Source organism: Aulonocara stuartgranti (assembly GCF_965226115.1).
Source record: "Aulonocara stuartgranti genome assembly, chromosome: 20".
Taxonomy (NCBI): domain Eukaryota; kingdom Metazoa; phylum Chordata; class Actinopteri; order Cichliformes; family Cichlidae; genus Aulonocara; species Aulonocara stuartgranti.
In genome coordinates, this window is record NC_138956.1 from 20,241,573 (window position 1) to 20,268,655 (window position 27,083).

The 27,083-nt window shown below is 40.1% G+C and overlaps 1 protein-coding gene and 1 long non-coding RNA gene across 3 annotated transcripts in view; one reads left to right on the top strand and one right to left on the bottom strand.

Annotated features, from left to right (window-relative positions):
- The window catches only part of LOC309697100, a 52,309-nt gene that overhangs the window by 6,693 nt on the left and 18,533 nt on the right, over positions 1–27,083 (top strand). The window contains exon 3 of one of the 2 annotated variants that reach the window (XR_014273753.1): positions 13,269–13,370. The exons of the other annotated variant lie outside the window; for it this stretch is intronic. This is a non-coding gene — a long non-coding RNA (uncharacterized lncRNA). Of the gene's footprint in view, positions 1–13,268; positions 13,371–27,083 lie in introns of those variants that run through there. 2 annotated transcript variants of the gene reach the window in all.
- scrt2 (scratch family zinc finger 2) lies at positions 396–9,735 on the bottom strand. The gene is made up of 2 exons (XM_082520163.1): positions 8,108–9,735; positions 396–4,760 (listed from the first exon to the last, which is right to left on the bottom strand). Exons 1-2 carry the CDS (start codon positions 8,265–8,267, stop codon positions 3,961–3,963), a joined length of 960 nt encoding a protein of 319 aa, XP_082376289.1. The 5' UTR covers positions 8,268–9,735; the 3' UTR covers positions 396–3,960.

Consider the following 27,083-nt stretch of genomic DNA (forward strand, 5'->3'; position numbering starts at 1 on the left):
TCTTATTCAAAGCTACATTGGTGCTGTCAGGTCCTCTGACCACTCCCGTTCCGAGCTGTTGTGAAAAACAAAGGATATTGGCATTTCTGTGCCTCCGAGCGGTGAAATTAAAAGTTAGTAAATTGACAGTAAAGCTCATAAAATCCCTCAAACATTGACAGAGGAGGCTACAGCTGATGGCACATTATAGTCATAATTACAATTACTCACTCTGCTAATGTTGACTAAGGGATACTCCAAACAGATACCAGGCTGGCCATTTTCTAAGTGTGTGGGAAAACATCTGCAGGATACATGTGTGTGTGCATGTGTTGATAATAAAAACACAAAAACACCCCGTTATCATTTAATAAAATCATATTTGACTGTTTTAAAGGGAAGAGTGGACTTGCAGGTTCCTTGTGCTATTGTTTTTATTAACGTTATCATTGCTATTGTTGTCATCATTATTAATTGTAGCAGAACAAGATAAAATCAAAACACCCCTCAGCAATCATGGCTTAAGTTTCTTCATACTCAGCTGGAACAGAGAAAGACAGAGAGAGAGAGAGAGAGAGAGAAGGAAGATAAATAGAGAGAAAGAGAGGATGAAAGTGGAAAATCTTAATCAGTTTTTTTTTTCTTTGAGGACCATATGGAAGGTTTCAAGCAGCCAACCATATGTTGAAGGCTTTTGTCATGGAAATCATACTTTTTGGCACTTTTTCATTGCGCAGCCAAGCCGGGCACATAAATAGAAGAAAATAAATTAAAAAGAAAAAAAATACAACTAAAAAGAAAAACAGAACATGATCAAATCTTTGAGAATACACAGAGTTTGAAGGTTTTTTTGTTTGTAACTTACAACAGATAGCTTTTTAATCAAGACACTCCCTGATTCACGTGGCCACCCAGACTGCAATTGGTACCTGTATTTGTCTTTTTTTTTTCTTTAAATAAAAAAAGACAGCATGAATAGAAAAAGAGCAATTAAATGTCTACATGCATTGTCATATTATTGCTGTGATATATTTACAAATATATTTACAAAATTATCAAAGAGGAACAATGTTTCCCTACGTCTAAATCAGTAGTTTGGAATCAAATTGTGCCTCCCTCTCTGCAATTAGTATTTTCTCTGAGGACTAGCTGTAATACTCGCAGTTTTAGATAGAAGCCTACAGGTATAATATATGTCCAATCAATCTTTTTTTAATGATCTCGGTGCCTTCTGCCTTAGTAAAGGTTTTGGAGATGCCTTATATGCCATGGTGAAATGTAAAACATAGAATAAGTTGGAAGCAGTGATCTCTGCATTAGTTCACTAATACAGCGACGTGTGTTCGGCAAGTTAATCAGGAGACAGGTGGTTTGGATGCTCTCATGCAGTGATTCAGCTGTAGCGGTTAGGCGAGCATTGACAGGATGATGGTGAAACGGGGAGGAGAGGACGGACAAACAGAGCAGAAGCTCATCTTTACGCTCTTTTATCCTCAGCATTGTGTTTTTGTTTTATTAAGGGCAAGCTCAGCATTACTGTGATCGTGCCATCCATTTGGAATATGCAAATAGCTGACAGTGCATTTGCCTGCTGGTGCTTGACCTTCCCCTTGGAGGTCGCTCACCGACTCAATTACGCTCCCTATCTGCAGTCTGTCTGCAAACACCTGTTATCCTCCCACACTCCGCCACCCTCCGCCAATCCCACTTCAGCACATCTCATCCTCGCTGCGTCTGTTTAGAAGCAGTTGGGACAGGATGAGGACGGCTGTTGGGGTGGGGAGGGATGCGGGACAAATGATGTGGGAGTTAGAAGTGCATTACAGCGCGTCGTTTTATTGCAACAGTCTTGAAAACTTTCTCCACCAAGGCAGTTCATGTCAAGATCATTTTCATTAGTGCTGGTTAAGATGTACGTGCAGCCAGCTTTATTCTGCCTCAGAGATTTCCTTCAACGGCACGTGACACGTTTGGGATCGGTTGCGACTTTATTTAACTATATTTAATTGCTTTATTATGTCAGTGTGTTAAATGAGATTTATTGTAAACCTTCTAGCAATTCAGTTACTCAAGCTGCCAGAAGATATTTTTGCACCTGCTTGGTCTGAACAACAGTAATACTTTCAGGTGAATACGAACAGATTTTGATACTTTCTCACAATTATTATTGCTTTTTCACCTTTGCAGACTTGGTGTAACTTAATTACACCTACATCATTTGACTTGTTTTTACATCTACATCCATGTCTATGTCGGCCGTTTATAAAAATTCCTTGTCGCCTGAGATTTAAAGACAGAAAGTCCCGGAAAATCTTCAGTAATGAGGAGGAAGAGGAGGGGGAGGTGGACTTTGGAGAAACCGTGAGATAAAGTTGTTTCATTTTATTGCCCTAGGTGGAGTTATGATTGTTATACATGTCAATTGCTATGTCAGGTAAGTTATTGCCACAAAAACAAAAATACTTCTGCAGTCATTCATTTGAAGTCTTCTAGCGCTGCTACTGTACATTGTTCCTCTTTAAAAAACTAAGTCCCATGGACTCTCTACAGTTTTCATGCATATAAACATTTTCTTTGAAAATCAGCAGCATCTTACAAGGTCAATGGATGTTCCTTTTTTAAAAATTATAAACCATAAATAAATACATGATAAATAAGCAAGTCTTCAATAAATACACAAAATCAGGTAAATAAATAAATAGATAGATAAATAGGTAAATAAATAAAGTATTTACATGATAAATAGATGGGATGCATCTAAACTGTGGGCGGAGCTTTTAGCGACATATAAAACAGACAAACAGAAAAATTTGACTGTCACTTTGTAACTGAGGGTGGGTGAGTCCATACCTTCACTCTGAGGTAACACTGGCGGAGGGGGGGGAGCACCTCGAACACTGGGTGAAGATTGCTCGTAAAGACTGGAGTTTATGGAAGCCACCACGGTGGAGGAAGAACAACGAGTTTTCATTGCTATAGACGAGTCAACCGCACATGGCACTTATTATAACGACGAGATCATTTGGTCTGGCTCTCAGTGTCTGTGCATCAGGGTGAGACTATGAATTTGATCAGGCGGAGTGCGTGATAACCTGTTCAACAGGCCAACGTTTTAAAACCACTGCTCTTGCAGAATTGAATTGGATGACCTATGATCTTAAATAGCTTATTTAACTCGGCTTTTTTTTTTGTGAGTACCCACAGTTACAAAGAAGCATTTGATTAAGAAGGGATAATCAGCACAAAAAAATAAATTTAGAAAAATCAAATAGAAAAATAACATCCATTGAATTGAAACACTGGTGTGGAAAAGGGGTTTGTGTGTTTTACCTTTTAAAATGATCTCCCTTTTTTGCAAATACTGTCATAGTTCACATTTTCATAAAAAGTTCATGTTGGCAGTTGCAAAAGAATTCAATTCTTAGCAAATAAAAAGCAGCATAAAAATACAAGAGGTCATTTTGTCTCTAAAAAACAAAAGAACACTGTTAGTCCTTTTTTATGTTTTTTTTCTTTTTTCATTACTATTTCCTATAAAATATCAGGATTCTAAATATTATTACTATTGATATCAATATCATATTAGTCATTGATAAAAATTCACATGCCAGGCCTCATATATTATCGTGTGTGTGTGTCTGTGTGTGTCTGTGTGTGCACGCATGTCTTTGTGTGTTTCCATGTTCCCACATCCGTGGCAAGCATGTTGCTGAATTGTGTACATCTATCATCTACAGTCTCTATTTGGGGGAAGGTTGTTTGATTGTATGTTTCTGTGGACGATTAGCTACTGTGCAGGGAAAAAAATCCAGCATCTTCTGAAATTGTCTTTGCCATAATCATTAGAGTTTCTTCACGTAATCTCAGTGAAAATATTGCTTTCTAAAAAAAGGGAAGAAAAAAGGCATGGAGGGCAGAGTGAACAGGGTTATTGGTTGTGAACCTACAACAGGGGTTCAGTGTTTTACTTCTTCCTTGTGGTTAGTTGTCTGATCCAGAGTCATCTTCGTCTGCAGAGCCCTTGAAGCAAGCTGACTCATAGTGCTTGTTCAAGTAGGACTTGAGAGCGAAGGTCTTATTGCAGCGCTTGCATCTGTAGTGTTTGAAGGCAGAGTGTGTTTGCATGTGGGCGCGGAGGTTTGAACGGTCAGCAAAGGCTTTGCCACAGTGGGCGCAGGCAAAGGGCTTCTCCCCCGTGTGTGAGCGCATGTGACCTTGAAGCAGCCACGGCCTGCTGAAGGCTTTGTTGCACACCTCGCACTTGTGCTTGAGGTCGTGGGTGAGGATGTGCATGGCCAGCGCTGGCATGGATACGTACACTTTACTACAGGTGGGACACTTGCGGGCCATCTTGCTGTCCAGGCTGCGATGCGTCTGCTTGTGTCTGCTGAGGTTGGAGGAGGTGGCGTACGTCTTGCCGCACTCATTGCAGGTGTGACGAGGCGTGCCGGCTCCCCTCTCCTGAGCCCCACCGTTGGCACTGCTGCTTCTGGAGCCTCCACCACGACTCTCCCCATCTCCCTTTCGCCTCGAGCGCCCGTCAGAGATGAAGAAGGCATCCATGGTGTAACCCTCGGCCAGGGCCTCCGATTCACCAGTGTAGAAGCCGCTGGCGGTCATGCCAGACTGGGGGCTGTCGGGGTGCTTCAGGTCAGGGTCACAGTACTCCCCTCCGCTGCTCACCTGGGTGTACAGGGGGTCTGACACTGGTGAAGCAAGCTTGTGCTCCATCTTCTTCTCCCCCTGGTATACAGATGGCGTGATGTAATCCTGGATGTATCCTGGACAAGAGAAACACACAAACACAGTTGGCCAAGGGTTGTGATGAGTAAGGACACAGTGACATGCTAATGATTACATGATTGTAGTGTTGCATGATGGTGAAAGACTGAGTGGCAGAGCTAATTTCATTTTTTCCACAACCCACAGGTTGTACAGACAATAGCTCAGTGATGCAGGGAAACGTGCAAGCTCAGCTGCGTTTAGAGAGGTTGCAATTTTACAATAAAGATGAGCGCTAGATAATAGCTCATCAAAGAAGTCTCCTGTGTAGGAAGATGCATATTAAAATCCTTCTTAAATGTAGTAGGCTCACTGACTGGCCCGTCTTTCACTGCGACTGCTGACATCAAAGAGAATTATATTTTAAGACTAAATCCTAGAATAAAAATCTCCCCTTTTTTTACTATTTTATTTTAAAGCTTTTTATACAGGTTTAACAAATTAAATGTGTTTCTTTGCTTGTTGTGAAACAGACTAATGTGATACATGCATATCTAATGCAGGTCTTTTGTGCTACTTCTTCAAGCAGGTTTAAACATGATGCAGTAGAGCAAGGCCCCTAAGTGATTTAAACTGCGCAGAGCATGGTTTCAGAGTGATATATTTTATTGGCATCATTCAAGTCTTTCCTTTCTCTCCGAAGCAGCTCAGTGCTACAGGAGCTAGAAGGCTGGCTGGCAGCTAAATGCATCAAAACGTAACTCGATCTAGCCTTACGTTATGAATCTCTGGAGCATATACTACCTTCAGGCTTGATATTCTATAGGTTAAACATAAGCGAGCAAACATAAAATGTGGTGAAATTTCCTTCCCCTGACAAATAGTGCATAACTGCAGAAAAAAAGCCATTCCTGCACCGTGTGCAGCAAGCAGTGGAAATTAGGTATTGACTTCTTTTTTAATGAAATTCAAAGTTTTGAAGTGATCAATAGGCTATCATCTGTAAAAATAGTGCAGCTGTTAGAACAGCTGAGTGCTGGAGAAGACAGAAATAATGCAAGAAACAGATCAAGTACCTGCAACACACAATAGCAGTCTATTGAGTGCGTGCTTGATATTGTGCAAAATGGCATCATGCACGTTTTTTGTGAAGAAGGTCACCTGTCTGCAGCAGTGAGCACACTGAAGTACCTCCAAGAAACAAGCCATTAAGAAATCAGTTGAAGTGCTCTCTTACTGCAGCGTCTCCATTCCCAAGGGTTTGAGTTCACACACCCACTTTGTCAAAGACATGACCATGACACCCGGGGACAGGGAAAACACCAGGCCTGCGCACACATTATTGTGCTGCACTGCATGGCTTCACTTTTTTAAATGCACAGATGGTGTTTGTCAGAAAGAGAGGAACACTTGTTTTCAAAACCAGATTATTAGAAAAAACACATGTTTATTTATCCTTTAAAAACATATTCTTATAATTACAGTTAAATAGGCAAGTGCTGCTTCTGCTTCAGAAATTAAATCCACCTGTTTTGCAGCCACACTATTAAATGTTATGAATATAATTGCATGCTACAAATCGCAGCATGGGCTTTTTCTGCTTTTTTTTTTTTTTTATCAGCAAAGCATACTTTGCTGCATCAGTATAAGCGGAATTGTTTACTATGTTTCAATTACCCAAGGTCAGACACGAAGCTTTAGGACTCGAGCTGTATCAGCCTTTACAGCCCATAGACTCATTTCTGTAATGCAAAGCAAGCATGTAATTAATGGACCCTCTCAGCCACCCCTCTTTGTTGTTCGACAGACACTCAAGTCAAATGTCTCCACAATGGGGGGAAGAAACTCTCCTGGCACGGCAGAAGTGCTGATGTTAGGGATTTCAGCCACGCTGAGGATTCTTTTTTTTTTTTACCTTTTTTTTTTTAACTCGGCATGAAAAGAACAATTCTTTTGTTAGAATTAAATACCTTTTGTCAAAATTAATGTTTTGCCTTATTGTGTTTTCTTTCTTTTTAATATAATGCATTATTCACGGTGTTGAACAATAGATTCAAGAACAATAGAGAGTGACAAAAATTATACAAATGGATTTCTAATTATTTTAAATCTTGCAGAAGGAAAACTAAAAAACAGAATTAGTGTAAGCTGCACTATATGATTAAATATATAAAAACGTTTTAACAGACATAATTTTTTTTAGTCTTCACCTGGAAGTTATTTAGAGTTTTGTAAACCTGTTCAGTCTCTTTTGCCCCGAATAACTTTTTTTTTTTAAATCCCCCGTCTTTTGAATTTCACCTTGTTGCTGACAAGGTTGAATAACAGGTGGGTATGAACACAGCATTTAGCCGTGGACCGTGAAGCCTCTCTCGCCATGCAAACATCCCGAGAAACCACAACAAAGACTCACATATGGCCCACCAAACGTGGCCACAAAATGGAAGCGGCAGGCTTAAAGCGGACCGTGAAAGTGAAGGTCGCCTCACAGCTCTGACGGGAGCTTAGTGCGAGCAGTGAGTGTGGTGTCCACAGTGCAGCTATGTGCCTTTCTTCGTGTTTACTGTACATCTGTCACGTGATCGGCCTCATTGCTGCCCCAAGCATTTTTGTCTCCCTTTTCTCCTTCCCCTCACTATCCCTTTAACCCAACTCCCCACCTCCCTCCTGGCTCTACTGTACACTGTGTTAATGTCTCTTGTGGCGGCGATAGGCCTGCACGGCTGAAACTCTAACCCCTGCTAGTTTTCAAATGCCTGGAAGGAAGAGAAAGATGTAGTGGAGCGATGGGGGTGGGGAGACTGTGCATGCTCCATTTGGATGGGAAGAGGGGGGCAAGGGAGGATCGGACCGTGATCGGAACTCAAGGACAATAACAGCTAAGGACAAATGTATCATCTGATGCTCATCGCTCATATTCATGAATTTTTTTAGTCCACATGATGACCAGATATAGTCAGCCCATGTGCGTTCAGCCACCACAGGTTGGTGCAGTCATACAAATACGTAACAGGAGCTTCTCCTGATTAGACACACGTTTTGCTCCCTATTTACATAAACTAATCCGTGGCTTTGACCTGAATTGCGTCTGTCCTTCACTAGAGTCAAAAAACAAAAGTCTGGGAGCACACTGGTGGGGGTGGGGTGCCTCTGGAGAGGATTATTTAGGATACCAGTGCAAAAATCAGCTGGCTTAATGTAACATCTAAATTAATTTACATGCTACAAGCATGCTGTTGGCTGACTCAAAGGAAATTCTCACTCAACAACAAAGAAAAAGAAGATACCATCTGTGCTAAGTGTGGAAATATCAGGCATGCTGAAATCAGCACCGGAGCTGTTTACAGGCAGGAGCGCTAGCACATCTTTAACTGGAGCAGCTCGGACTGGAGGCATGTTAACTCACCATTCTCGCTGAGACGAACCCCGAGGCTGGTCACCGAGTCTGTGATGGAGCGTGCAAAAGTGAACGAGTCGTCCAGGTGGTGATGATGATTGGAAGTGGCCACATTGGACGAAGAGAAATCATCAAGCTTGATCTTCTTTACCAAAAATGAGCGGGGCATGTTTCAATGGATAAAAACACAGAGCTGAGAAAAACGCATGAGAGAACTGAAAAGACCCTTCTGAGGAAGCACACAAGCAGAGCTGGCTTGATGATAATCCTTGTGGTTAATGTGAAGACAAGAGCCAAAAACATAAGATAAGAAAGAAAATGGAAACCAGTGGACAACAAGGCTGCCGGCAATGCTGTGTGATACTCTCTGGCTCCCCCAGCTTCCCCCGGAAAAATAAAAAAATAAAAAATAAAAGCGATCCTGTTCAGCACTGGATAGCTCCTGTGATGCAGCAGGCTTAAGGGACCAGTGAGGAAGAGAAGAGATGGAGACAGACAGAGAGAGGAGGGAGAGAGAGAGACTGTCAGACTAGCTGAGATCAGCAATCACGCCAGCCTTTATATGGGGCACAGGCAGTGGAAGATCAGGTGGTGCTGCGAAATGGAGCTGCTTAGCTTTAATCCATCAAATGTCCCCGGGGACACACATCAAATTACTACTGAACCGTCTGTGCATTCGCACACAGACAGAGGAGAAAGAACACAGCCAGACCCCCACTGCCCCCACTGCTGCTCCCCCTCCTCCTCTCCTCCCCTCCCCCTTTCACCCCTCTTATGCTCCATGCTCAGAGGAGGAGTAAAAGAGGAGGGTAGACAATGGAGATGTGGATGAGAACACACTCAGTGTCCTGTCCCCCATTGTTTTCAGATGAAGTGGCACAGTTTATGTTTGTCTTGTACAGGCACGGCCTCCCTCATGTCACCTCCTTTACCACAAACAGCTTCAGATCTTTCCATCCCTTCGACACGCCGCACTGTACTCACATGCTGAGAGCACACATACAGTACAGAGGAGAGGCTATCAGAGCGTCTGGGAGAGCTGGACCTTTTTTAAAGCTGCACTGGATTCCAGCACTGCTGACGAGCTTGGCTACAGGGAAGTACAAGCGCCGCACAGCTCAGCTTCCCCCTCTCTCTCTCGCTCTCTCCCTCCCCATTACCAGTGCACAGATGTGTGTCCTGCCATGCGTGGCAGTGAATTATCTGATTAATTAATTACATCTTTTTTGATTAGGGTGAAATCCAGAATTAGATTCGTGCTCACTAAATTGGCTGCATATCTCTGGGTTGGTTTGTGTTTGTGTGAATTCATTAGCTCACACCGTGATTGTTATGCTGCATCATTTTTCATTAGAGATTTCATCACACGGGGAAAAAAAAAGACAAAACAAAATCTTGCAGTTGCCTCACAAAGCAGAAAACACAAATGATGCACCTGTTTGATTCACTGTCAACAGGAAGCACTCGCATCACATCACTAGTTTGACTAAATAACACATTATTGTACAAATATGAGTCAAGACTATTAAAAGAAAATTGTTCCTCTTTCTGTTGTAAGTAACATCAGATCTGTGTGTGTCCATGTGTGCTTTGCTTTTCTCTTCCTGTGGCTTGAGCGGTGCTAGAAAATTCAGTATGATACAAAAGTTTCTCAGATATTTCTTTCACTGAACATTTTATTTATAAAATGTTTTATTTTTACATTTTATTTATAAAATGTCAGAAAATATTTTTTTAAAAATACCCACCAGAGATTCCCAAAACCCAAGGTAAAATCTTCAGATTACTTGTTTACTCTACATATCAGTGAAAACCCCAAGATATTCAGTTCAACAGCAAAAAAATGAAATACCAGCTGTGTAAAGCTTTTACCAGATAACATATTTGATAATTGATTGTGCATCAGGGTGTCAAATTATTCATAGTTCGGGGGCCACATATGGCCAGTTTTATTTTGGGTGGGTCAGACCAGTAAAACCACTGAATAAAAACTAATCTGAAAAAGAAGCTTCCTTTTTATTTTTTCCCTTTTTTTTAGAGTGAAGCCCTGAAAATGTTTAATGTAAAATCCACTTACAAAACAAAATGTGGGTCAGTTGAGATTTTCTAAGAAGAATTTTAAGAAGCACAGTTTCAGGTTCTTCTGTAGACAGTCAGTAAGCTGTTATTATATGTGCGTGTACTTTTAACAGATCACAGTTGATCTACAAAATGACTGCACAAAACTGTAGCTTGTAGAGTATTTTGTAACTGAAACAACAACAACAGTATTTTACTTATCTACAAATTGAACAGCTTTAAGAATTTCTTTTCAGTTTTCATGCTATCAAAAGCTATTTTGGTACGGCTTGTTGGACCTTTCTCTTCTCCCTGCTTTTAATAATTAATTGAATGTCAGAATTAGCTGTGGTTAATTTACTGGCAATTAACTTGATTAATCTTTTTTTTTCTTTTATTTCAACATTCTGCCTTATTTAACTGGTAATACTATCACTTTTTTATTGATTGCATCTTGGATATTAACAGTAGTTGTTATAGATATTATAGAAGTCCAACATCAGGAGAACATGTTCAGTGTTTAGAGCCACTTGTGGATTCTCCTGAAAATGTCAGTTTTCTTGAGAACCTTTTGACTAATTTCATAAATATGGATTTTCCATGTTGATCATACTCTTAAAATTGAGCTTGAAAGTGGTAAAAGATGGTGTAGATTTACTCAGACGTCTCGGCGTGCCCACTTCCTGCGGGCCTCCTAAATCATATTCTCCACTAACGGTGACCCTGTGGATCGGCCGCAGCGGGTGCCAAGAGTGGACGGTTTAAATCTGTGCGGTCAGGATTTATCACAAATATGTGATTGTACATTACAGGACAAGTTGACGCCGCTGTCACCAGGCTTATAGTCCACAGCCAAGGACGAGCAAGGTCAGGGGAAGAATAACTGTCTGAAACAACGAACTGCGGTGAAGTTTTGTTTTTCTGGTGAAATACATTTTTTAGTAAACACTCTTTGGTATGAGTCATCTGAGGAAGTATTTCTCACAGTGTAATCTATTCTGACTGATCTAATTGCAGCTGTTTTCTTGTTGTGATAATACATTAATGTTGCAGAGAGAAAAAACAAACATCTGTGTAGCTGCTGAGTTATTCTTCAGATTTCATTCCACAGAGCCTGGAGGTTAAATGAAGAATGAACCTTTCTTTGACTGATATTGACCTTTTTCTGCAGCTTCTTAAACCTGCAGTCTGTGTCTTCCTGAACTACAGCGCACCTCTGGCAAAAGCTCTTGTTATTCTGCTCTTTGTACAATGCAACAGAACGTAGTGTGCAGTATGTCGTTGAAGCATGAACTTTAGATCTGATACGCTCAAGGAGTTGTTAGTTAAGGGTAACATTTATTTTTGTTAGGGAGCGATATGAATTTTTTTTTCCTACCCTCTTAAATCTTTTAATTAATATTTAAAAAGTTTTAAGAAAATAAATAAAAAATAGAGTCATCGCAAGATGAAGTGCCTAAAATTTCACTTGTAACTGATTTCAGTTTTAAGTGCAACAAAATGTTTACATTTTGCTGTTGTTTCCCAGAAGCTTTAAAAAGTAATGCAGTAGGACAAAGCCCAAATATTAAACAGTTAGGAAAAAAGTGTATCTGACATTTTACCATAAGTACTAAAGAAGGTGTCTTTTCTTAGTAAGTCTCCAATTTAGTCCTGGGCACATTGTTAAATACACCCATATTCAGGGTTTACAGTGAATGGTCCAAAAAAAATAAGAAAATATCCAATAAATGGAACTTTTCTGGAAAAAAGTGATTTGTTGATGTCAGAGGGCAGAGGAGAATGGCGGAGATGGAGATTCCCATCATGAATGTGCAGCTTTCATATTTTGTGTGATGCTGTCATGTCAATAAAGACCAAAGGAGGGCTGTTTTCAGCACTTTGCTCAATCTATGCCACAAAAAACAAAGGCAGTTGAGGCAAAATTGGGTCCAATCCATTTTGCTGCCTAATTGCAAAAATTCAGGCAACAACAAATTTTACAATTGTGTAAAGAAGCCTTAAAGAGGAATGTTAAGGTAGCAGTCAAAGGCCATAACATTAAGAGATGCTATGCAACAACTATATCAGTAACAGAAAATTCATGATTTGGAATAGTGAGTTGCTTTGAATCCTGACCTCAAACTAACTGAGATGTCACGGTGGGGGGTGGGGGTGGGGGGGTGCTGTGATCTTGAAGTTTGAGACATTGTAAAAATTGTGATGAACAGAAACAGATTTTGGGGGAAGTTGTGCAAATCTCAAGAAGCTGCAGGAACCATTTCCAGATTGCACTGTGAGTCATTACTTCCAGATTTAAAAAGCAGTTGGCGTGTTACTAGTTTAGTCTTAACTGTGTTTCAGTTTAATTTTAAATAAAATTATGATCAAACAGCATTTTTGAATAATCCAGTTAAGAAATCCAGGTACTTGCAAAGTGCATAACCTTTAATGAAGACAGACTACAAACTTCCGCTAAGGTTGTAAATTACATCTACACATCTACACAAAGATATCTGGGTTTAGATTAGCTTATGACATTTTTGGGGAAAAAAATCAAGACAATGTCTGCAATTTCTTTATTATTTTTCAATCTGATATCTATGCATGAAGATTTATTGCACTATTTTGGACTATTTTACAGTAGTAGTGAATTCTTCAAATAAATTCTTGACTCCATATTTCAAACAGTTGGGCCAAGTTCCAACTCTGGTCAAATTTCCATGCAAATTATTGCAAATTAGAGTAACCCTGCTAACAAACAGACAAACTGTAAAAACGCTATAATGCTCTAATGCCGGTGAAAAACCGTCTTGAATATTGATATCGTCCACATCTCCCAGAATGATGGCTGGCAATTTGGCTTTGTGGAATAAAACCACCTGTAACTGGAAAAGGCATCAACCAGCATGTTTACACCAACATCTCATTAAATATTCTGTGCTCAGGCTGTTCCCCACATGGCTTTAATATGATCTGCTAATTAATTACTGCAACATGTAATCTCATATGAATTTTAATGTTAAATTATAGAATACATGCCACAAGTCTGCTACATGTTAGAGATGAACTGTGAAAAACAACACCTCAAACATTTCTACAGCAGCATGACACTTTTTTTTTTTTTTGCCAGTTGTTCCACATCCTCGCTCTCCTCCTAATGCCAGAGTTCTGGGCCACTTATGGCCCCCAGACTCCCACTGACATGTGGTCAGTGCCTCAGGATGTTACCATAGTGACTGCACCCCCGAAGGCTGGAGGGGCTGGAGGGGCTTCTCTTCTGGTCAGATGGTGGGAGGGCTGAGATACTATCAGCCTTATTAACATCCTGTATGGCCCTCCAGGGTTATGGAGATGACCTGCCCAGCCACATAAATGAAGTCAGTCTAGTTGATTTGTTCCTTCACACTGCTTCACCACAGAATTACTCCATCCATTTATTTTATTACAGATGTGTCTTTTCTCCTGACATAATTAAAGAGTTATTGCACAGAAAACTTGATTTTTCACAGAGATTCGCACACATAAAACCTGAAACCTGAGCTGCTCATATAATAAGACTCAGTTGGGTTAGTGGAAGAAAAGCTAAGAGTCCATTAAGTGTAAACATCTATTTTTTGCCTTACTTGAGAGTGTGAGTGACATAACAAACAATTGACAACAGAAAATGTGAACGAAACCTTGAGTGACAGCGTTACCGAAAAAGACATCCTGACAGACAAAACCCAAGACTTAAAGGATGAAGACCAAAAAAAAGGATTAATTGTGCAGTAGTGTGGCGATATTTTGACTATTTAAAGTTCAACAAAGAAGCAGAGCAGCATGCACTGCAAACTGTCGAAAGCATGTTACCACAAAGGCAGTTAAACACCACAACAAGACATGATGTCAATAAGCAGTGTCGGAAATGTTGGATTTAGGCAGCTGATTAAAATAACTGAGCTTCGTTAACGACTCCCTGGACATAAACATTTTCCACAGACAGCACTTTCCCAGCGGTACACAAACTGTAGAGACAGTTGAATGTCTGTGGCATCCTGTGGGGTCCTGAGGACATAGATACCCCCTCTTCAATTTTACATAAAAATAATAATAATTTGCAAGGAATGATGAGCACAGATGCTAGAATCTAACTGTTCTGTTGGTGTACTAAATAAATCGGCAAAACCAAAATGGAGAAATGGTATTTTATGGCATTAAAAAAAGAACTTAAATATGCAACATGTATTTATTAAATTACAAAATACTTCTAATTTATTTCCTTATTCTGCCACAGCTCTTTCACTCCATTTGGTGCAAACCTTCCTTTTACACTGACAGTGATGAGACGTGGCTCAGTGAAGAAGGTCAGGAAACCAGTAATGAATGTGCTGTAGATTTCGAGTTTAACATGAAGTCTGAATGGACCTTAACTGCCTCCCCAGTCACACGGTATCTAATGCTGTTTGGCAGATAGTTCCGTGTATCACTCATGCCCTATTTGGCTTGTGTCTGCCTGTTGTCCTGTATGCATCTCCGAGCGTGTGTGCGTTTGTTGTCCACGGGCAACTGTTCAGTAAATAGGGCAATTAAGTGTGAAAAGCAGAAAGGAGCTAGCATGTTCCTATCTCTTTGGTGGGGGAGATAATTTATGCTAATAACATCTCTACTGCTCAAGCTGCCCAAAAATGATAGCAGACCCTTTTGGCTTCAGAAGAATCTTTTCATCCTCTTGGAGAAAAAAAAGTGGTTTCTCAACACCTTGCAAATAAGACAGCTGTGTGGCAGTGAATGGATCTCTCTCCCTCTCTCTCTGCCTTTCATCTCCAGATGATAATCTTTTCCCCTTCACTGTCTTGTATGGTGGATGTTTGTTCTTCATTTAGCCTGTGGAATACTTGAAACCTAGTTCCCCCTCTGTCTCCTCCCTGCTCTCTCTTATAGCCTTACACCCTGCATACAATCTATCATCATTTTTTCTTCAAGTGCCATCAAAGGAAGTCGCAGTGTGTGTGAATGTATTACTGTAAATAGTATCCTATGCATGAGTGATATTTCTTAATAACACTTAAATTCGAGCTCAGTATGCTGTTCATGTGACATAAATTCCTCTGTCACACAGAGGCTTTGGGTGGCTGTGGAGAGCAGGGGCCATGCTGGCAGTTCAATAAATAATCCCTGTGAAAGTGAGCAATAAACCACATGAAATCTCTACCTCAGTCAGGAGCTCCCATGTCAGCCACTAAAGGGAAGAAAGAAACAGCAGCAACGTGATGACCAGAGACCATGGAGTGTCAGGGAAATTCAGTGACTTGAACAGATGATACAATAAATAACCACTGGCGATGCGAAGCTGACAGGTACTGAGTTAAACTAATCTTAAACTACGTAGACAGATATGAATATGCAGACTCGGTAGTTTATTGGTACCAGAAGGCTTCTGGTTGTAGTCCACTTGTAGTCTTGAATGCTAATAACCAATCGTGTTTAAGCAGGTTTTGGTCACATGCAGTCAGACTTGGGTTGCAAAACAGGGATTTCAGTTAGCAAAATGTAATCTCAAAACCATTGATGCTTTAGCTCTTTGTTTAAGCTTTTACTTTTATTGTCTGCATTCACAAACCATTACCAGTGGACAGAACAGGAAGCCTTGGTCCAGATGGCTGCTGACTACACCAGAAGCCTTGGCTCTCTGATCTCAACTTTGAGGCAATGCAACAACATGATGTGACACCAATGGCTCTCCACATACTGCATATTTGGACCATTGGCATCAAATTCAAATGCACCAGGTACTGACTAAGTGTCACATTTGAATGACCCAGTGTTAAGAAAAAGCTTAGGTACCTAAAGTAAATACTTATTTTTTTAAAAAGGAAATAAAGTTTAAACCAAGTATCTTAATTTGTCTTTGTTCACTATAAAAAAATAAATCCTGATCTAATTCAAGCATCTGATATCAAAGTAAAGCTTAACTTATTACTTTGTGCACAGTAAATAGGAAGTTAACAGTGTCTTCAGTGCAATGGGGACCTCTATAGTCAAAAAACCACCAGTGTTTCCATTTGAAGAAATCTGTATTCACAGTATGACTCTGTTCTGGGACCTCCCCACACTTCAATGGATATATGTGCAGCAGGAGGAAGACTGCAGTACGGAAAAGAGCAGGCATCAGTGACAACAGATGACACTGAGTCAGTTAAGCTATGTACACAATGGAAGTGATTTATTCAATGGATATTGTTTTTGAAGTTGATGACCGGTCGCTTGCAGACATCCCTATTCCAATCAGTTAAAGTTAAGTTTTATTTATATACTACCAAATCACAGTAACAGAAACCTCAAGCTGGTAATTCCAGTTTCTGATTGCCTAGGCAACCCATAAATATATTTACTATACTTTCTTCACTGTATTCTTCACTCTCATTGGAAATTCACTTTGGTCACTGGCCTAGAAGTACAGAAAATTTCATCTGGGATCCCACCTACTTCTCATTTCCAGCACTTTTTTCCGCTCGTAAACACTTGCAGTTGCTTGCAGTAGCAAAATGTGATTCAGAACATTCAAAACATTTCCAAAGTGGATGTAGCTTTAGATGCAGTATGATCAGAAGAGCTAGGGTAGAGGTGGGTTGCAAAGTGGGTGGCAGATTAACAGCAAATGTAAGCGGACTTTATTTCCCATAGCTACAGGAATTAGCACAGGTCATCTGCTAATCGGAAGGTTGGTGGTTTAAACCCTAGCTGCTCCATCTTCATGGCAAATATATCCTGGGCGAGATGCTAACCCCAGGTTGCTCTCTGATGCATCCGTCGAAGTCTGAATGTGTGTGAATGTTGGATAGAAAGTACTTACATGTTTTTAAAAAAAGTGCTTGTATTAATGGGTGAATGAGGGATTTTGAATAAAGCGCTTTGAGTGCCCAGGTAGAGTAGAAAAGCACTATATAAGAACCAGTCTATTTACCATTTGTTATTTAGAGGCTTATCAGCTAGTGTGCCTGGCACTGAGATCAGCTGATCAGCAGCAACTGTAGCTGAGTTTGACTTTGTGGCCTGCCTGAAGTAATGCTTGATTTATAGATTACATAGTAACGTAGTACAGTTGCGGGATTGCTTTTTTCAAATTACAGTTTGAAATGATTGCTTATGTTTACTAATCCCAGTAATTACAGTAATTATAGACACAGCACTGACGTGTGTGTCTATGCTCAATAGACTTTGTGGTCCAGGGTGTGTTTGCTGGAGGTGTTTCCAAAGAGAAGGCTGACTTCAAAGTTGTTCTATATGTTGTCAATTCCCTGCTGATATCATAAACCTCCTGAATAAACTAGATTTTCTCAGGATGGTGTGAGAATTTCAGCGCTTCACTAACAACAATATTAGTCTGTTGATTGTCAGTAAATCCAAGCTGCAGGTTGACAACTTGTTGATGCCGGGCAGGAAACTTCACAGGAGTAACTTTCCGAACACTGCTGGCTAATTTAGTTTATTGTGAAGGCTGGAAACAGGAAACAGCTTTGCTGGCTCTGTATAAGTGATTAAAAATCCTCACTAATTAGTCTGCTTTACTGTGTTTAATCCATGCTAAAACTGAAGTGTAAAAATGACACTTAACAACTCTATAAGAGGTGGCATGTGCCAACCAGCAGAGACTCCAGGAAGTTAATAATGCTCTCCAAGTAGTAGTCTAAATAAACCACATAAAGGAGGTAAATTTGTGAGTTTTGAAGGTGCTGGTTGGTGGATTTTAATACCTTCTAATTGGTAGAAGTCGTATTGATCTTCTTATCCTTGCAGAAATCCTATAAGCATATTTCTAAATTGTTAATCTGTCTTTAACAATGAATACATTTTGTGTAAACAATTGTGTGGTAGAGCAATTCTTCTTCTGCAAAATGCGTAAGTGTGTTCTTAGTAAAGCAATTTCATTTTCTAAGGCAGTAATTAAACCTTAACTATAATTGTCATCATCACACCTTGCTCTGATTTATCGAGAAATAATTGTACAGATAATCTTAGTCTAAATTAATTGGGTTAATTAATCACCACTGTGTCCTCGCCCTCCCTCAAATACAGGTATTGTAGGTCTTTTCACATTATGTTCCATCACAAAGGTCAGAGCAGTGGGTAATAGACTGTCGTTTCTAATTTGTACTTCCATGCAAAGGAAGAGCCAATGCATTAGTGAGATGATATCAGCCTGTTTAAAATTAGATAATAAATGGACGGATTTGCACGCACGCAGCATGAATGCAGCATGAATACAGCAGTCCGGCAGAAGGAGCAAGTCTGGAAAACAATTACACATGGGTTACTAATTTTCTTTTTGAAGATCCTCTACACCTGTTTGCAGCCAAGGGGACAAACAAAGATACTGGTTCCTGACATCGCGCCACGGTGTAGTTATATTAGAGAAAAATAAATAAATAAAAGAAATCTGCAACAAACAAATTTTCCACTAGGCAACACTGAGGCAGGCATTTTCAACTTATGTGTTTTTCTTACTGTGTCAGGGAGAGAGGTGAGATCAATTTCCACAGGATTAGGCTGCCTGGGGAAAATGATTGCTTTTTCTAATACTTAGTAACAATTTTTCAATTTCCTGTGGTCTTTGTTACTCTCAACATTTTTGCAAATGAGCAAAACAGAGGCAAGCAGCGTTGCTGCTCTGCGAACTTCACCTTGGGACCAAGCATCATTTGCATATATATTGAGAGCATACGTTTTTGGTTTATAATAGTCACCATTCTGGGGTGGGGGCGGGGAACCGGGGGCGGCTGGCAGGCATTCTGTCACCTGTTATGAGGCCCTTGTCCGTGAACATCCCTGGGAGACGAAAACAGGCGATAATTACGGTGCTGGGACTAAACTGGTGTTGTTCTCTCCCTTCACACTTTGTTGGAAATTTAAAGGAGAAAAAAGTATAACAAAGCCGGCTACAGGGCTCGGGTTTGTTTCTAAGCTGCTGGAGATTTTCAGAAATTCACAGAAAATGAAATTAATCTATCAGCACAGCACTGATTCTGTGGTGATTACAGTTTGAGTCTGGCACTAATAAATCCACACGTTCCACTCTTTGCACTTTCACAGGGGCTAACTATATTCATGCAGAATCAGAGGAGATGCACTGCAGATGGTCACATGACAAATGGCTTTATTGCCCCGTTATGGAGATTTGAATCATAATTGAGTGTCTCTACAGTGATGTGTGCACTTGGTATGACTCACAGTGAGTCTCTTGCTAGAGGACAGATGAGCTCTGTTGCTTCTGCTTCAATCTACTGCTACATATTTAGATTTCACCTCAAATCTTTTCTAACCAGCCTCAGTAATACATCTCTTTGAATACGTGTGCAACAATTTAATCTAATCTAAAGAAGTGTTTAAAAAAAAATAAACACTCAAATTGAATCTCCTGAAATGTACCCACTTTATATTTTTCACTCTGCTTTATTGGTTATCTGAAGTTGTGCAAAGAGCAATGTGAGCATGCACGTTTGCACACTGAGGCATGTGCACCACGCATCACTGCTTTTGTGTGTGTTGAGCGCTTTTCAAAGGGCACGCTTTTGTGCAGGCACAGATGATGCAGCTGGCAGAAACATGACTATTGCTGGAAGCACGTCCACGTTGGCACACATACAGAAAGCCCTGGCTCCTGGGTCACACTTTATATAGGCTGCATAAAGGCTGCTTGCCCGTCTGCTGTCTGGCCCATCAATAATGGCTGTGATGCACAGACTGTAAAGTGCAGAGATTTTTAAGTCTGGAACCTGAACGATTACTTAAACAGTCACTTAGCTAATTTCATAGCAAATAAAGATTTTCCTAAAAACCTGTTACTGATATATTCAAGTAAAAATGTCCAAAATTCCAACATACAACTTATTAAATGTGAGAATTATCTGATTTTTAAGCCCTAAAACATACTTCATTCATTTAACCTTGTCAATGTGCATGTGAATGTCGTCTTTCTTAGCAAAATGTTAAGAAGACAACTACTCTAGTGGGAACTACTAGTAGTAAGTCTTGCTTTTATATGCTAGTTTTCTTAAGAAAGTCCTTCTTACATAGAATTGGAAATAAGTGCCCCAAATAAAATGCATTAAAATTATTAAAAAAGAATCAAAGCTATGCAGACAGGCAAATAACAAGGAAAAGCTAGACAGATCAAATAAAAAATGAATACAGGTAATTTAATAACAGATTTAAGTCACATTAAAGAAGTTGCCAGTATGATCTCATTGTGCACTCTGTCCCAGAGTTTTGGGGACTTTAATGGGAGACGTCTGGTCAGTTTTGTTTGTTAGCCAAGGCTTTGGACCGTCCAGCAGCATCACCCATCACAGTCAAGCCAGGGTCTTGATTTAATGCAGAGAAAAGCTTTTTAATGGTTTAAAAGTGAACAAAATTCTAGAATCAATATTGACTTTAACAGGCAACCATAATACATTTTACATTGTTATATTTTTTAATGCAAGTTAAAATCTGGGCGTCATCCACCGACATTTGTGCAAAAAGGCAAACATTTGACATACTTTTGAAAGACCTCGCTGAGGTGAAACATGTATGTATTGGAAGCTTTAGTGGACCTTTGAGGAATGCCACATTTAATTAAATTAAAAAAGGCATTTTTTTTAGTACCTTTGAGTTTGTGTTTGTGTGTCTGTAGACACATTTCATCAGCATGATAGCATCACTGCTGCGCAAGAGCAAATCCCCAAATTTTATTTTGCACACGATTATTTCATGAATTTGGAAACATCTGGCAATTAATGAACTTTATTAACTAAAATGTTGTCATTATAAGTGTAGATTACTTTTGTGAACTTTAAAAAATATTCAGTTAAGATTTTAAAAAAATGTGAATTCAACTAAACAAATCAAGCTGAGATGGTGGGGAGAGAGTTTGGGCTCGATTTGGTTCACTAGATTTCCAACACAAAACAAAATCTTGCTTTTCATTGGAAAACAAAGTATAGCAATATAAATCCTTTTGAAAGGTTCTCCAGCTGTAGCCACGAGTACTCCTGTAATAATATGGTAATTCACCTGTATTCTCCTACATGTGATACGTCTTTGGGTTTGGATTGTTGATCACAGTAATCAAGAGCTTCCGGTTTCTGAAGCTATAAGAAATCGTTTTACACTAACAATTACGTGATCTGTGTGAACAATATTAAATGAAATGTATTTATTTGGCATCTTTGAAAATAAGTGGAGTTGACTACAGTGCAGCATTATGGAAAAGGCAATATTGGAAATAAGAAAACAAATTAAGATCAGCATAGAAATATAATAAATCATATATTCCATAAAATATACCTGTATTTACATACTTGAAGCTACAGTTAAGTTGCTTTCTTTTCAATACTCAAGTCAAAACCCAACAATCTAACTCTTAAAAGAAATTAAATTATTGTGCAATTCTTACAGAATCAATCATATTTCCCATGTAAAGATAGCTCCATTTATTCTGTAATTGCCTGATAAATTAACCAGCACAGACACCTGTCAAAACAGCAGACAATCTCTGTGAATCCACCTCCCAACAGGCTCATTTTGATGGGCTAAGTTGGTAATGACAACTCTCCAAGTCTGTCCCCTCAGGCTGAAGGATGAGAGCACCGCAGAGTTCTCTTTCCCCATCCGTCCCTATTAGGATAATGCATCAAATAGACATTTTAATTTGAAGTTCATTTTCTCCTCAAGGCTCTGTAAATGTCTGCAAGCACGCGTTCAGGAAGAGATAACCTTTCAGTGGGTGATCTTTTTGTTTTTCTGTCTTAATGTTCACTTATCATTTACTACGTTCTGGTATTGTGCAAGAGTGTAAATTTGTAAATTCCAAGGGGTCTTTTGAAATTAGGTGGCTTCCAGAAACGAGAAAATAAATCTTGATGTTCCGTGAATAAAGCTCCTCCTCCGTCTTGACTGAAAACAAAACTCCAGATGACTCATTGATTTCCACAAACAACCCAGATTGCCGGCAGTCGTACACACCACTGTGACTCTGAGGAAACCTCATCACTCAGCACTTATATTGTTGTGCACCCAGCGACCTCCTTTTTCAACCTAGCTAGTGTGACAATAACATGCGTGAAATGAGCGCCGAGGCCTGCCAGCGGTGCCTGAGCCCTCGCAGGGCCTGACACCTGCCAGCGCTCAGCTGTTCCTGCCATGCTTGACCGCATGTGGCTAATAAACAGACCTGTCCTTATCACTGGAACTCCATTAACGGCGGTCGCAGTCACCTGAATCCCTTGCCGGGGCGACATCAAATTACAAGGCAAATGTAATGGGTTTTGCTATATAGCCACACACTGAGATAGTGAATTACACCAAAGGCCTGATGTTATTGCATGTCCCCAGGATGCTGGCTCTGTGTTTTATGATGACTACAGTGAAAACCAGGTCAGTGCTCAAATTGTCATCGTCTTCGCCTCCATTGCTCCAGTTCTATCTATCATGTCCATTCAAAGAGGGCACAAAGGCATGCAGCAGGTCATCTGCTTCACATGTCAGCCAGTGTTCAGTGCTTTGCTGTTTCAATCTGCAGCCACATACAGACATTAAACCACTCGCTTTATTTGTTATCTGTATCAGGTGAACTGGTCAAGCTGATTGGCCTGCTGTGAGATCCACAGGACCTCTGGTTGCTCTGGGACATCGAAAAGAGCGATTTAAAAACAAGTAATATTGAGTAATAGCAGTGCACTGATGTCATGATAAAATAATTGGAACGATAAAAGGATTAAAATTTAAAAAATTAAAACTTGAGTTGGTGACATCATCATCATGTTTGTTTGTTTTGTTTTTCATAATATATTGTCAGGCTGTAGCCAAGTAGCCAAACTAGGAGGCTGGGAAAAGTGCAGAAACCTGCAGTTTCCACCACTGGCTCCAAAAGAGAGTTCGCCCTATATACTTCTATGATAACATGTCCAAATAAACTCTATTAAAAAGCAGGTTTATAACCTCCAACAAAAGCTGGGTCTGGTCTCAGTAACAGGTTCACCTCTTTGCAACAACTCTACAGGGGATTGCTTGACAGATGGCTACCAACACCTACGGCTAGCAAACTAGCTGTTTGCTTGGCTCCACCACCATTATTTCAAGTCATGGAACTTAAAAAGGTCCCAAGACTTTTCTGTGTTGAGTATTTAAATTTTATTATATGAGAAGCAGTATGGCTTGTTGTGTGAAAGTTAAACGTAAACTTAAAACTAATTAGGAGATTTCGGTGTCTGTGCGATGCACTCATGTGGACGGAGCTCATAACTCACCACTTCATACTCTGATCCAAATGTTTTAGGCTCCAAAGATCCAACATGGCAGCTAACGTTAAGGCTGCAAGATCAATAAGGGCCTCACAAACCAATGAGTGACATCAGGATGGTTGCAGCGTTAATTTAATTTATGTTTGCTGTCCACAAAATAAAGCCACCTGCTTTAGTTTAAAAAGTCATTTTCCGATGGTAACCCTGATGAGAAGTAGTTTAAGGCCATATTTATCTATTACATCTCCTTTTTTGTAGCATTGTTGCTGTTTCTACACATGAAAGTCAAAGCTTTCAGAATGCAAATGTGATTGTCCAAGGGTAAAATACAGAAGGGGGTTGTGGCTTAATAGGTTTTTGCACAATTCTTTCAATGGTGGACATAAAAACACTAAACTAAGGACTAGCTTAACTATTAACCCTAAGCCTAAATGCTGACTGGTGCAAATTTAACAAAGGCATGAATTAGGGGAGTATATGGACGCTTGTTAGCATGTTAGTTAGCAGGTTTAGTTTTAGTGGCTTTTTAACAGAACTGTCTAGTTTGTAATAACAGGCTAACAAATATGGCATGTTGTAATAATTGAATTGACTGAAACAGGACCTTAACAAACAAATGAATACTTTATCTGTTGCTCCTTGTAACATTTTCTGCAGACAGTAGTTATTAAATGCAGCCTCTCTGTGGTCCATGGGAAAAAGAGCCCCTAACAGAAGGAGTCAAAGACAAGGGGTTTGTTTTTGATTATTGAACACTATATCTTTTCTCTGGCCATACATCTTCCTCTGCCAGGCCTCCCAGGGGCTTAAGGCAGTCCAACATCACAGGCCAGCACTTGAGAAGGAGGCACAGACAATGGTACCTGCAGGTCCCTATCCAAGCTCAGGAGATACCACTGGGGCCTCATTGACAAATTGTCCTTGTCTGGCCGCATGAGAGAGTGGGGATTGCAGTAATTGCATATTTCCCTCTAATTGCATTTGTCACATGTGGGGTCTGCTGTTATGGAGCCCGGTCTAAGACCTTTCTCAGTGATGTGTTAAACCAAACAGCTGAACTCTCACCTGCACCACGAGAAGGGGACGCGCAGGAAGAGGCCTGCAAAGAGAGCAATAAATTATGCAGTGGCACAAAACATCAGCAGAGCAGCAGTGAAAGTCGGGCACAGACGGAGATTCGCTGCAGGTCCATTAAAGTCTCAGACTTGGTCAGGGAGGACTTGACTCAGTGATGCTGTTTAAGGACAGTCAAGGGCTTGTCCCTGCATGATTACATCAAATGAAGTGCATATTACTTTTATAGACCAAAGAAAGTCATCAGAGGATTGAGCATTAAAAATTTTTTGTACTTTCATTGCAATAGAAGCACCGTATTATCTGCTTCTGCAAAGATAATTTAACTTTTATGAAAATGCTGAGGTTTTATATAAAAGGATACAAAATGTTGTAAGGAAAAAGTCAATTTAATGATCAATTGAGTTACCATTTGTTATTCAGTCTTGCTTTCAATTAAATGTTAGAAAACACTGACACATGGCCATTGCTCAATTGTCTTTTCAGCCAAAAACTCAAAGATTTCCAGTTGTTAGCTGTAAAAATGGAGAGAACAGCAGGTTTTAGGTTGGGATTTTTTGCCAAATATTTAGCAAAAGCTACAATAATCATTTTTCATCATTTATTTCAGCTTCGATTTCAGCCCCGAGTCCCGTGTTTCTGCCCCGTTTCCCTGCTTCAGCAAAGTTTCATGTCGTGGTGGTGACAATAATAACAAGCAGCTCTCATCTTGGCTTCTGCTGCCTTGTGATATGCGGCCAGGCTGCTGCATTATACAGAGGGGTTGTACAACTACATTTTAATCCACTCGTGTTTCTGGCCTGATAAAAGGATTCTCTCCATCTCTTTCTGTTTAATTCACACCATCATCAATCAAATGTGTCCCTGCTCGCCCCCCCCCCCCCCCCCCTCCCTCCCCTCCTCCAGGGTTTTGGGGATCTGCAGCAGATAGGTTGGGGGTCCCCCGAGGGGGTTAGGGACAAGACGGACCGGTCACAGATGCCACAGAAATTAAAATGCAAGAGTCTGTGCAAGGTGTTACATTTCTCAGACATGCTCATTTGCAGTAATATCTGAGCGACATAAGGAGGCTTATCTGTGATTTTACATACGACGCTCATAAGATTATGTGAATATGATAAATAAATTGCTCCTTGGCTGTGCTATCTCCACAGTGTGACTACAAGTGTGGAAGATTCCTTAGACTGTTTTTGTCTCCTACCATTGTCTGCACATGACAGTCGCCACAGGCTACTTAGTAATGAATATGTGCCTGTAGCATGTGTGCTGCGTGGAGCCTATGAATAGAGTAAATATGCACATCTCTGCACAACAGGTCAGCGTCTGATCACAAATAGAAGAGAATATGATCAACCGCAGAATGGGATTCTGAAACTACAAAGGAATTATGTATAAACAACTGCTCAGTGTGTGACTAAAGTGTCACTTGATGATGTCTGATATCCCAGCAAACCCTTTTTGTCTAAATAAGGCTACAATTCTGTGTTCCTCATCATCTTTCATAAACATCCATAAAGCTCTGATGATAGCTCTCTTTATGTGACACATGAATGTACACTCCTCTGACAGGTAATATAAAAATAGAGTTGTTTTGAAAAGCCTATGTTGAGCTATTTCATGACACGCATATAAAAGAAAAGCATTGCCAGCAGATTTGTACGTGTAACATGGTTAGCACTGAGTTGTGATGTTATTTCATGCTACAGGAGAGCAGCTTCATCTTCTTAAAGCTTCAAGATGAAAAAAGTCAAGATTCTTACAAAGCCATATATGGTTTTTCATCAGTTTGTGCACAAATACGTCAACCCTGCATTCACAAAAACATTTAAAGGAGACCTGTTCACTTTCAGCTCCGCATGTCATGGTGCCAGTTTTTTGTAATGTCTTTGTTGTGTTTTGTGGTCCACGTTTTATTTGTTGGTTTTGTTGCGTTTCTTTTTCCCTCTGTGTTTCTCTCACATCGTGTTTATCGTTATTCTTCAAGTCTCGCTATTAATTATTTGTGTTTTGGTTTTACTTATCTGCTTTAGGTTCAGGGTTCGTTTTCTCGTGGGTTTTTTATTTGTTTGTTACTTCTTGCTTTTGGTCCTTTCCCATCTTTGTCATTGTCTGCCCTGCCCTCATTGTTTTCACCTGCGCCTGATTGCTTCCACCTGTGTCTCATTTCATTTCCTGTGTCTCAACAAAAATGGACAATAGAAGACTGGAAAATGTTGCCAGGCCTGATGATCTGGATTTTTGTAGGGTCAGAATTCAGTGTAACCAACATGAAAGCATATTTGCATCCTGCCTTGTGTCAACAGTTCAGGCTGCTGGCGGTGTAATAGTATGGCACAAATCCTTTGTTGGACCTGAACATCATTTAAATGCCACAGCCTAAAGTGCTGTTGTTGTCCATTTCCATCCCCTGGTGACCACCAAGAGGATAACATGCCTTTTTACAAAGCTCAAATTATCTCAATGTGGTTTCTTGAACAAGACAGTGAGGTCACCAGATCTCAATCCAGTAGAGCACCTTTGGGATGTGGTATGATGGAAGATTTACATCATGGATGTGCAGCCAAAAATCTGCAGCCACTATTTGATGCTATCTTGTCAATATGAACCAAAAT